Source organism: Aquila chrysaetos, chromosome 13, assembly GCF_900496995.4.
Source record: "Aquila chrysaetos chrysaetos chromosome 13, bAquChr1.4, whole genome shotgun sequence".
NCBI lineage: Eukaryota > Metazoa > Chordata > Aves > Accipitriformes > Accipitridae > Aquila > Aquila chrysaetos.
In genome coordinates, this window is record NC_044016.1 from 12,659,548 (window position 1) to 12,671,780 (window position 12,233).

The window sequence follows — 12,233 nt, forward strand, 5'->3', positions numbered from 1 at the left end:
ATGCTAATATGTATTAAAATGTACATCTTAAAGCAGAGCTGCCCTGAGAGCCCAGAAAGCTTTTTTCTAATATGTACCACAAAAATCATTAGAGGATAATATAGAAGATCTAAGCTGGGTCATAGTAAAAATTATAACTGTTACTTACAGAAAGTGTTCTTTCATGTTTAAATCAAACCTCAATTATTCAGCCTACTTATTCCTTAGAAAGTGGAAGTGAAGCATAAATATGTTAGATGAGACCTTTTCTGAGAAATATATGTGTGACAAAGAAGCAGAGGGAATCGCAGATGACCCCAGAAGAAAACCGTATAAAGTCAATCAGAATGATCACCTGAGTGTGTCTTTATTTGCCTGTATACACATCATATTTGTCAGAACATTATCACACTGGTTAATTTAAAATTCTCTAAGTAGAAGATTCATGACATCAACAAAGACTGTGAGGAACAAGAAAGAGAACTGGGGAAACTTAGGAAATTTGGAAACAGAGCCAAAAAGTGTGCAAGGGCTAGGATTAGTTAGCTTGCCAAGATAAAAAAGTTTTTCTTTTTAACACAGACAGCAGTTCAAATGGTTGACCAAGCGTTACTATCTTCTAAACAGTGAAGTCTATTACATTTGTTTACGATCTAATGAATTCCAAAGTAAAGTGACAACAACTGGTTTTAAAAGTGATTTTTCCGTTTTTTTGAGTACTTTCCAGCAATTAAATTCACATGCAAAAAGCTGATTCCATGTACAGAAAATACTTTGAAATAACCAAAGGATACCCATTCCAGTCCTCAAACTGACAAAAATACATTTCACAGAGTAATTAATACAAATAGAGCAAACAAAATACAAATCCACAGCTGCAAAGCTTCAGATATGCAAAATGACTATTTTAATGTTGTGACAGATCCATGATTTGAAAACATACTATAGCATGTTTTAAGCAAACTAACATGGGATTATAGTTACCCGTGCTGTACAGGTAAATATAACTAAAAACAGCTGGTGGCATTCTGCCTCTCCCCAAAATCAGGGGATGTGTAATGGGATGCGTATGCTGGAAGTCCAGCTTTTTTTACAAAAAGAGAACTGACAACTAACCTTGCATTCTGGAAACCCTCAAGATTAATATACAGTAGCACAAAATGATAAAAGTAGGTTTTTGCTAGGTAATAATAAAGAAAACAAAATAAGTATCTGACAACACACAACTGGAGATACTGTAGATACAATGTGACACTTAATTATAAACCCTCTGGGGATTTACAATCTGACACCCAATATGCAGATCTGCACATTCATCGCCAGAACTCCCGTCTTCACCTGCTGTGGACTGAAATGCCATGAAACATATGTCTTCATCTGGATTATAATGACAGTTTCAAAGTCCTAAGACTTTAATAAGCTGCATAAACAGTTGCAAACAGTCATTTTCTCTAATTATGTTACTGTCAAAATGTAAAAAAAAATTTTAGAGAATTTTAATTACTGCTTATTCAACTTAAAAATGTAGAGAAAAGAAAAGCAGCTCAAGGAATTCTGAAAATAGGGGTAAATTCAGTCACGGACATGACTTAGGGGCTCCAAGGTTCTGTACAGAAATGAGAGTATGAAAACAAAATAAGCAAATTCAAGAAAGGAAATGAGCACTGATATTTCACCTCTAAAAACTTTAGTAAAAATGCTTTTTTTAAAATGCATATAATTAGGAGCATGGTTGATAACATGACTGCAATATAGCCATTTTCTACAATCTTTGATTGATATATAAAAATAATTCTCTGAGTTCTGCGCCAAACAGGACTTGCAAATATAACCTATTCCCATTAAAACTGTGCTTGGTGTCTTAAATGTTTAAGGCTATACATGCACTGAAATTTAAGGAATTTCAAGTTGGAACAGTAGTTGAAAACTGTGTTATGTTACATAAATTACACAATGAAGGGATACTGGTAGGAAATGTACATACAATGCAGCATGAGTCGGTTTCTGTAAGACCAGCATACACTAGACAGTTATTATATAATATCAGAACTTCAGACACAGAAAAGCCAAATCTGTTCCCAAAGTTGCACACTTCAGATATAGGTATAAAATGGGTAAAACAAGCTAACTGGACAGCACTGCCATATTTTTGCTTGTGATGGGATTTTGATTAAAATGCACAAAGAAATACAACTCAAACACTTTGCTACTGATAACAACAATACACAACCAGTCAGAAAAGAGGTATCTTGAGTTCTCGGCTGTGAGTCACATTTACAGAAGCCTATTTTGTATTTATTCAAAGAGATCCAGCACATCATTTCTGTCTTTAAGTAATAGCAAGTCCAAACATTATTTGTCCAAAGAATTAGAAACAGACTTGGTTCTTTGGTTAACACCATGTGACTTACATCAGACACAGGAATCAATTAAGAATAAACAGTCGTATGAGGAGGTTTCCTGGAAAGGGGGTGAGGAAGGAAAGGGGAAAACTTAAAATTCAAAGAAATGCATTGTGTTAAACTGAACTGCCATTTGAAACCTCCTGTACTAGGAATAATCAGGTTAAGACATCTCTCCAGTTGCAGTGACATTGCTTACACACCATAACTTTAGTTTCTCTACGTTAGTTTTATACAAAAGAAAGAAGGCACCGACTGCATCGGTGGCATACAGGCAGTATAAAAGTATGCAAGAAAATGCTACATACTGTATATTTCATACTTTTTAAAAATGTGGTGAATGTGTGCTATCTCTATGCAATATCATGCTTCACAAATCCAGTTTCTTATATCCCAATGAAAGAATGAATTAAAATGTGAAACACATTTTAATAATCTTGCTGATAACAGCGCAATTCAATAGCTGTATTCACTAAGATCAGTTATTAGCTTATAGTCACCAGAAAACAAGTTCAAAATTACTGATGATCAAGGGAACTATAATCTATAACTATACTTTTGGGACAGAGCTAGCAGCCTTTACTCATGACAGATGTCCCACTAAGGATGGAGAGGAGGCTCAGTTTTACCACTGTTATTCATGTTAATAGTGCCTATCTCTGAGTCATCCTGGAGAAATAGATGGAATTGCTTATAGGGAAAGGTACTACACAACATGAAAGATGTGTGGTTAAACCAGGACCTGGGTAAAAGGCAGTAGGTTCAGGCCCTTAGTCATTGTATTAGCACTTTAGATTGTGTAACAGTGATATAGCTTGCTCATAGAGCATTTAATTTTACATTGTTAAATAATCTTATATAAAAATAGGTAAGAAAGCTCTGTAAGAAAGTATATATACTATAGAAGGAGAAATCTCTCCTTAAAAAAAGCAAAGAAAGGGAAAAATTGAATAAAAGGTTTCACTAGTTACGCTTTGTCATGAAAATCACATTAAAAAGTTACCATAAATGAAACAGTACTGAGCACTAATGAACCTTGTGGTTTGCTGGAAAGGACAGCAAACTAGCTGTATAGTAAAAAAAAAGATCATTGCTCTATATCCTTTTCTGTAAATATTCCCTAATACATTCAACTGCTTAGAAATTTTCTTAAAATGTCATAGTAAGCCATTTGCAAAATTTACTATCAAAACTTGTTCAAAGCCCTGCCCCTTGCTTGCACTATAGCCTAGAGATTACATCTCAGAGCTATAATGCTTCTGGTTAATTCTGTAAATTCATTCAAACTCATGCTTTGGAAATGAACCAAAAGTTCTGAAGCAATCCACTTTAGACCCTCGGCATGCAGCGAACGTCCACAGGATTTGCAAAACACAGGAAAAAAATTAACTTGATAGAATGGGCAAAACTCTTGTCCTCAGATATAAGAGAAAAAGGATGACATCAGTTACATCTCTGAATGTCCATGAGGTATTCCTTCAGTGGTATGGTATTACTGCTTCTGCTCTCCTGAGTAGGGTCCTCAGAGACAGGCAGCTTTTGGAGGCTTTATGCCAGCTCAACCAGTAGGTGCTTCCAAGGAAGTGAATTAATTCTTCTTGCTATTAGGCTAGCCCTGACTATTTTCTGGGCATAGCTGTTTCCTGGTCTTCATTCCTACAGGAGCAATACTACCCACTTTCCTGACTCCTGGCACATTCCTCTGCATAAGGATGTGATTTCTATATTATACCAGCATAAGCCTGCACAGCAAAACCTGATCCAGGGTGTATCAGACCAATTTATTAATTCAGTCACACCATGTTACATTTGAATTAATTAAGCTTGCTAGCATTAATATAATTGTAATTCCATATTCAGGGAGGCATAATATAAGCAGATACGTTGGACACGTAAGATTTCTGCATAGTCTGCAGAAAGGAAGAAATCCTGTTTGAACTTAAGGAGGGGCAGTGATAAGTTCTTAAGGCTAAACTAATCTGTGTCACTGTGGGGCAGATGGTACTCGCCCTACTCACACTCGGCAAATAAACACCGTCTGCCCTGCTTACATCTGTAAAATACACTAGGTTGGAAGCCACAGAATGCCCACACAGACCGGTGCTGCTTTGAACGTATAAACTCCCACAATTCAGATGTCACAGTTTCTCTGAGTAGGGCCCTCTGAGGGCCGCAAGGCTCCAAGAGTGGAATCTGAGTCACTGTCGCTGCTACTGCATGAAGCCGTCTCTTGTTTTAATGCTCTCACTCTCAGATGACATCTCTTCATCAGGCGTTGATTCACTGACAAGCAAACGCTCCTGTGACTTTCCCCTCAAAAACTACCATCAGAACAAAGTAGTCTGAAATCCAGCTGTGATGCACTACAAATCTGGCTGTTGAGTTAAACAGACCAAAAATACAGAACATTCTTGATGGCTCATTCTAACAATAAACTTTGCTGAATGTTCCAGTTAAAATGATCAAGATGTGTGGGGATTGCTTTAACATTTTTAATATTAAGTTTAAAAAATATTTCAGAAGCTGAGGAAAAGAAGAAATGGAAATAAGAGATGATTAAATAACAAGTTTGTGACAGTATCCGGATATTTGGTTTTTTACCTCCATTCATAATTGAAATCACATTTGATTGTGTTGCCGGTGCCATGCTGTACCACTGCTCCAACCTACTGATCCTATTGCACTTCATACTTTCAGGATCAGGCCTACTCTCCTGTCGATGCCCATGGGCTCCTCTCATTAACATTAATGGCAAGCAGACATGCACATCAGTGGGAGAATGAAGTGGATGTTTAGCTGTTACTGAGAATTCAGCTTCAGGAGGAAGTCAGCCTGCCCTACAAGTGACAAGCCATAATTTTAAAGACTGCTTTAAACAGGACAGCTTTTTTTCCCTCCAGAAAAGTGTGATGAGTAAGTAAAGGGCTCAATACAACTCTCAGTTAAATGAAAGGGCATTCTGCTGTTAGTTTCAAGTTGGAACAGCTCAGGCCAAAAGGCTTCCCCTCAAACCTCTTTCTTTGATTTTACCGCAGACTTTTTGTTAGAACTTGTATGTGTAATAGTGATCTGTATTCAATTCCTACATGAAAATGTCTCCTTCAAAGAAAAAAGTTTTCTTCTTCTGCTTCACTACATTAATACTGATGGTTTGCATTTCAGAACTCTTAGGGAGTTGGACAGGTCCCAGAAATTTTGCACCAGTACCTTACTGTAACAGGTACACAGTGCCCGTGACTTCTAAGGTCCAGAGACTGCCACAGACAGCTTCTCAGGGTGCTGGGGAGTTTGCAGGAGCAAGTTAGAGAAAAGAGAGAATAAATCAGTAACACAAACACAAATTTTAGACAACAAAAAAAATTGCTCCAAAGGTATGAAAAATGGGAAGGTACTGATGCTGGCACTGCATGTGCCTTTGGGAATGGTTGCAAAAATTTACAGGTGAAAATATCTCCTACAGTAAATGCCATAAAATCTGTTTTCAGCTCAAGTATTCTCTTAATTGATAAACAATGTTCAGCTCCCATAAGACCATATATATTCATCCCAAGGGCTCACCGTATTTCGAAATCTAATTACTAATGAGGTTAGAGGATCTGAATCAGATTTAGAAATTACGTCATATTTCTCCAGGAGCAGATCTTACACCTTGCCTAACTTCTGCCTTTGCAGCCAGACCTCGCAGTGTGGTTATGACATGGATGTCTTAAGTCCTGAGCATGAGGCAGCACCACGGGGACCAAGCTTTGCATCTTACCAGTATTATCCTCCTTCCTTGTGCCACCTGGCTGAACAGGGAACAGAAGCGTGGCTGTGCTGACTCCTTGCCTCCATGCATGTGGGAGGCAGCAATGTCCTGCAGGTGCTGTACCACCCCTCATCCTTATGTGCAGTGATTTCATGCTTGTCTGTACTGCTCTTCACCATCTTGCCCTTACCACAGAAAGGAACTAACCAACTTTTTCATATTTATAATACTTCAAGAAGACCTATGTGGAATGTTCTAAATATTAAAACAAACAGATCATATGCAGAAAGGATGCAATATTTTCAAGAATAGAATCTGTAAGAACTTCACTGTTCTATAATTATTTAAGGCTACACTGACAGGAAACAGATTCAGTTCAAGAACTGTAATCTCTACATGGTATATTGGCACACAGAAAAGTAATTTGATAAACTCTTACAAGTACTTACTGTACTTTTGAACAAAGGTAAACACAAAAAGCTATAAAAAAACCCACAGACAACTCTGAGGAAAATACAAATGCCTCTAATTTGTTTCCAATACTTTGTTCTTTAGAAATTCTGTTCCATGCTTAAGACCTAACTGAATGCACAAAACCACACTGTGTGTATAAGCCCTTATGCAGGGTTTAAAAAACCCCAGCAACTAAAGGCAGATTTCAAATACAAAAGTAAAGGTTTGCATAAAGCAATAAGAAAAAACAAAATTACAAACAAATCATAAGAATGGGATCTAGGAAGAAAAAACAACATGACAGCTATTGATACTACAACTAATTCATAAAAATCCCAGGGTGAATCCAATTATTGGTGTGACTGGTTTTGCATGGCAAATCCATATTCTACTGCCTCAAAATTACACATTCATTTCCATTCTTTATACATTCAGTTCCCACCCTTTTTACAGTACAAAACCAAGTAAGCCAAACCTGCTTCTGTGAAGCACAAACTGGACCTGGACACCTTGGGAAAAGTCACATGATCTAGAAAGAGATTCCTCTTCCCAAATGTGCCCAACACAGACTACTATAAAACTCTGCTGTGTCTAAATTAAGATTTCAGTGTCTTAGAAATCTGAATAGTTTGATGTAAAACTGAAGCAATGGAACCTACAAACAGAAACCCAAGTCATGACACAGTTTAGTTTAGTTTGGTTCTGTAAGAGGTTATTTGCTGCACCTTCCAAACTGACTTCTTCATCTGTTCGATGGTGATGTTAAGTATATTCTCCACAGGAATTAATTTGCTCAGTTCTTGCTGTTAAATACTGTACCTTATTTTATAAAGCAAAACCTGTACAAAGAGACAACTGTCAAGAGAAAACTTTCAGCTTTAGGAAAGAGCATCCAAATATCTGCAAACAGAATGAGTAAAAACACTTCCACATCCATTGAAAAATTGCTTTTGAACAGCTTCTAAGTCAGTGTTTCTATTATATGGAAAGCTGAAAGGATTGGGAAAATCTGAGCATTTTCCTTAGGCATATAAAATTAATGTTGATTTTTTTATTAAATTCTACACTCAACATTACATTTCACAACAAAAAGGACTGAAAGAGACAACCTGTATTGTATTACTGCAAGACCATTCCTGTTTAAAGAAAGTTTTTGTATAATTTGTATTTAGTAAATAAAGCTTCTGTAAGTGAAGCAGCAGTGCAATACCAGAAAAAAAAAAAAAAAAAAGGCCTGTAATAACATTTTAAATCTTTAAATCAATAAAAACTGAAAGCCTGGCTCTGCAAATAAACCCCTCAAATGACACCAAATAAACCAAGAAGTGGAATTACAATATCATTTAAAAAGGACTTAATGGAATTGTTAAATAGTGTGAGAATTTGAGAACCATGTGAAATACCTTTATTATAGCATACTCACTGTCTCCAATCTCACTGTACTTGACTGTCTGTATACCCTAAAGCCAGGATTGTTCACAGGTATTATAAATAAATTCAAGAGAAAAACATTTGTCCTAATGAGAATGCTCTAGACTACCACAAATTCTCTCAACAAAACCCAAAACGTCACTATTCTACCCACCAAGTGATACAACAGTCAGTGAAGTCCTATATTAGTAAGACATCACAATCATTTGTAAGAAAAAAACCGCTTGCTTTCCATACAGCAACAATTAAAAGTAAATGAAACTTATAATTAGAGGCAAAAAGGATATTTGAATTAGGAAGCTTTTCAAAAATATGTTTACTCAATAATCCACAATTTCGGTAATATGAATTAGATTCAGCAGTCAGTAAACTAGCGCGATTCCGGTTAAAGTATTTGGGACAAATAGGAATCTCAGAAGCACAGATATTTCCTTAATTTCGGTGGAAGCCATGAATGTTTATCTGATGGCAAACTTTCTTGTGATACTGTGGCTTCTCAATTGTGTCGTTAGGAAGCTGTGTTTCCCAACTTGAATGTAAGCAAAGCAAACTTCTATTTTGGGTGTGAACATTCAATTGCTGGCAAATCACTAGAAAAATAACTTACTGATGTTCTCTTCTGCAAGAAGAAGGGTAAAAACTCCTGGTCTGCTCTCTACTTCCAAACAACAGCATATGGTAATCCCTAAAACAACTCAGAAGAGACTCAAACAGATATCTATTTCAACCAAAGCCACAGTATTTCACATCCATTTGGAGTAGTTCAACTGCTTCCACTTCCTTCACAGTCTTTCAACCTAACTTCCAACTGCTGATGTCTTAAAGAAATTCGTATCAATTTGTTTAATGAAAATATATTTTAGTAAAGTCGTGCTCTATGAGCTTCCTACATTGGAATACATGAATACAGGAAGTGCTTTCAACAGAAAGTTACATAGTTCTACAGTACAACCTGTCTAAGGAGATTTGGAAGGGACCAAACTAATGATCTGGTCTCTTTGGATTAGGCAGAAGTACAGGCAAGAGGGAAAAACCCAATTTATGCCATATATAGAGCTCGTTCCTGTCACAGATTGAAGAAACATTAGTTTGATGTCAAGGTTCACCCGATGCCCAAATGCTAGTATTTTTGAAACCAACTGCATATCAAAAAATGAAAACTTACTTGTACTAGGCTCCTGGAAAGAAACTCAGTGTAAAACAACAGTATATACATATTAGCTATATTACTAAGTGTTCTCCACTGGTGGTTTTTTTTTTTTCTTTTGCTCTACAGATCATTAACTTTTTCTCAAAGTGCAAATTATTGACCTTTAATCTGAATGCAGGCAGGTCAGAAGCTACAGTATTAGAGCAATACAAAAAGTACACAAGGAGGAGCTTACATTAATTTGGAGAACCTTACATAAAATGTTTCTAAATTGAAAACCACAAAACAAACCCAAACAAATACAGCATCAGGTGGATGGGGGAGAGACCGCTAACATATCTGTGTACAGCAAGGCTTCTCTGACACTAAGGAAGTGTCTGACACTAAGTGAAGATTATATATTAAATCCCGTCATTTTGCATGTTGTGCGTTCTTTACGATGGAATGTTGACCTCAATTTTCATATTTTACTTCCACAACAAATCTGTTGATTGTGACTGGGGATGATCATCTTCTTGAGAGACCAAACTCCCTTAAAACCATGACTGCACTTTGTACTGTCCATTATGATTCTAGTAAAGTATGCCATCTACATACTTGCTGTCCTTTAGATTCTTTCATTTCAGTCCAGTGATTGAGTTCATCTTCTCCTGAGCTGTTGAGACCTAAGGAAATCCACCCTATCATCTCTTTTCGTTTCATGCTGCGCTTATTATATACAGACAGTATGAGCGTCACATCTGAAAGCTGAAACAGTGCCACTTGGAAAACGAAGGTTTCTTTATATACTGGATTTGGCTGCCCTCGGCGGATTGAAGTTTTGCATTTGGACATCTCTTGCCCCATCGAGTTCAACAGTGTTAACTTAACATAGGTATCTACAAAATAAATCATATTTTGGAATGTCAGATATCTTAGAACAAAAGTTTCTGAGAATGAGATATTTACAAGATAGAAGGATATGGAGTATACCAGGCTGACTGAACACAGCTTAGTTTAGACACATGGAAAGATGACAAGTAAGCAAAATTATAACAAACACACTAACAAATCAACTAGCTTCAGTACTATGTAAATGGATTAAGTTAAAGGTATACCTCATAATCCTCTTCCCCTCGACCCCCCTTATTTGTTCTAAACAAACTTAAATTGCATTAACACTTAGCAAGCTCCAACTAGCCACAACACTGTAAAGCATACCACTGAATTTTCAGAGAATAAGAATAAACGAAGTGGAATGAAGGCAACTAATGAAGAGAAAAAAAATAACGCTGATACGCAGTGATGATATCAAAACAGCCAGAATGAAATGTTTAAGAATAATCTCTGCATGGATGTGGTTCTCACTTCGGGCTTTTCAATTTTATTTATTTTAAAGACCAAAATGTAGCAAAGTGCATTCAAAGGTGGAAGTTTACAGAATACAAAACCCCTCTTAATTCCTAGATTCATGAAGGAATACATTTAATACACCTTTAAAGAGAAGTATGTTTTTGCATAATTCAGGATGGTTGTTTAAAATACAGCTTGTACAGTGCTCTTAGGAAGTATGTTTAAGAAGCTGATTCAAGTAAATGTGGTTAGCACACACTGGGTGTTAGTATTTGGGTAGAAACCCTTATTTTTAAAGCTCTGTTTTCATTTGACTAGAAGCAGCAAGCCATTCTCCTGCAGAAGGATGTGCATTTCATGAAGTTAACTGATTTTAAGAAATATTAAACTGTATAAAACAATCTGGTGTTTCACTCTTTATTCCTGTAATATTCATGTTAATGAATAATATTATTAAAAGATTGGAGTTTATGTAATAGAAACACATTGAATATTTTCACTTTGCAGGTACACTGAAATCCCAACATCCATAATCAGAGATAAATGCAACTTTTGCATTAGAGAGTGCCACAAATATTAAACATATAGTTTTATAAACCAGTATGGTAGGCAGCCGTGGATAGCTTTACTGCTGGCAAGTTTTCTTTTGCATGAAAAAGACAACATCCAATTAGTTTCTGCAGGAACTCACCTCGGATTATATAAACCTGTCCACCTATCAAGTGTTTTAGACAACAGAACAGTCCGTCTGACAACAGGGGGTGGAAAGCAGTAAAAGAAATAATGACCAGATGTCAATAGTTGGGTGAGAGAGGATCAAAGGTTAAGGTTTAAGAGGAAACACTATTCACTGGAGTGGAAGAACACAAAACTTTAGCAGCATAGATCAGAAAAAGGATTGAACAAAAGGATTGTTGGGTAAAATTTAATGAAATGAAAATTTTGTGCAGTTTTTGTGTAATCTTTAACAAAAATTACACCACTTACATAATGAGTTATCTTAGCACTAATAGCTACTGGGTTCTACAGCACACTCAACATAGAAAGAACCATGCAAACGATTAGATTATAGAAGACTGGGTAAAAATCACTGTATCCTTTTTATCAAACCTTATGCTTTTTCATGCAAACTCCAGCATATTAAGAAAAACTGCACAGAGTAATTATACTTCATATATTAAAAGCAATAAAATGAAAAATCACCAAACTGAAAACTAAGCTGGTTTTGCCCTTAGCTTTTATAGTTACAGATATTTGATTGTAATACTTTAGTTTTTGAGTAGTGATGGACTTGGGCATGAGAATGACTCTGATCTAATCTCTAAAAGTAGCTGAGGGATGCTTGCATCTGAAATTCAGCTATGGGTCTCTATTTAAAATGCAAAGATCTCACTTGCTAAAATCCATGTGTTTATGGATTTAATGTGTGCGTGTGCATGCATACACACACATGCATTTAATGTGCAAAAGCCTGTACCCCATTTCAACAAAATTTTAAAGAATACTAAGAAGCACCTTTTTCTCAGACAAAATATTAATTGTCACACAGAGAAACAAAGACACGTTCTAACACCAACTGCTGTTGCCTGCAGGATTTGGCCTATTTGCCTGTACTTGGTTGCTAAATGAGTTACTATATAACATATAAATATGCAGCAGAGGAGTATATACTGCCAAGAATCAGAAATGTAGGACTCAATCCATATTTGCTGCAGAAGCATTTCACAAAAATTGCACA

The 12,233-nt window shown here is 36.2% G+C and overlaps 1 protein-coding gene across 6 annotated transcripts in view; it reads right to left on the reverse strand.

The window, feature by feature from the left end:
• Positions 1 to 12,233, reverse strand: part of SYT14 (synaptotagmin 14) — a 95,051-nt gene that overhangs the window by 1,424 nt on the left and 81,394 nt on the right. For 3 of the 6 annotated variants that reach the window (XM_030035711.2, XM_030035709.2, XM_041128424.1), the window contains 2 exons: positions 11,187 to 11,243; positions 331 to 10,041 (listed from right to left, as the gene is read on the reverse strand). The exons of 1 other annotated variant lie outside the window; for it this stretch is intronic. In XM_030035711.2, the coding sequence (XP_029891571.1) occupies positions 9,728 to 10,041; positions 11,187 to 11,243 (371 nt within the window). In that variant the 3' untranslated portion in view covers positions 331 to 9,727. Of the gene's footprint in view, positions 1 to 330; positions 10,042 to 11,186; positions 11,244 to 12,233 lie in introns of those variants that run through there. 2 more of the 6 variants (XM_030035710.2, XM_041128425.1) reach the window with 1 other exon arrangement.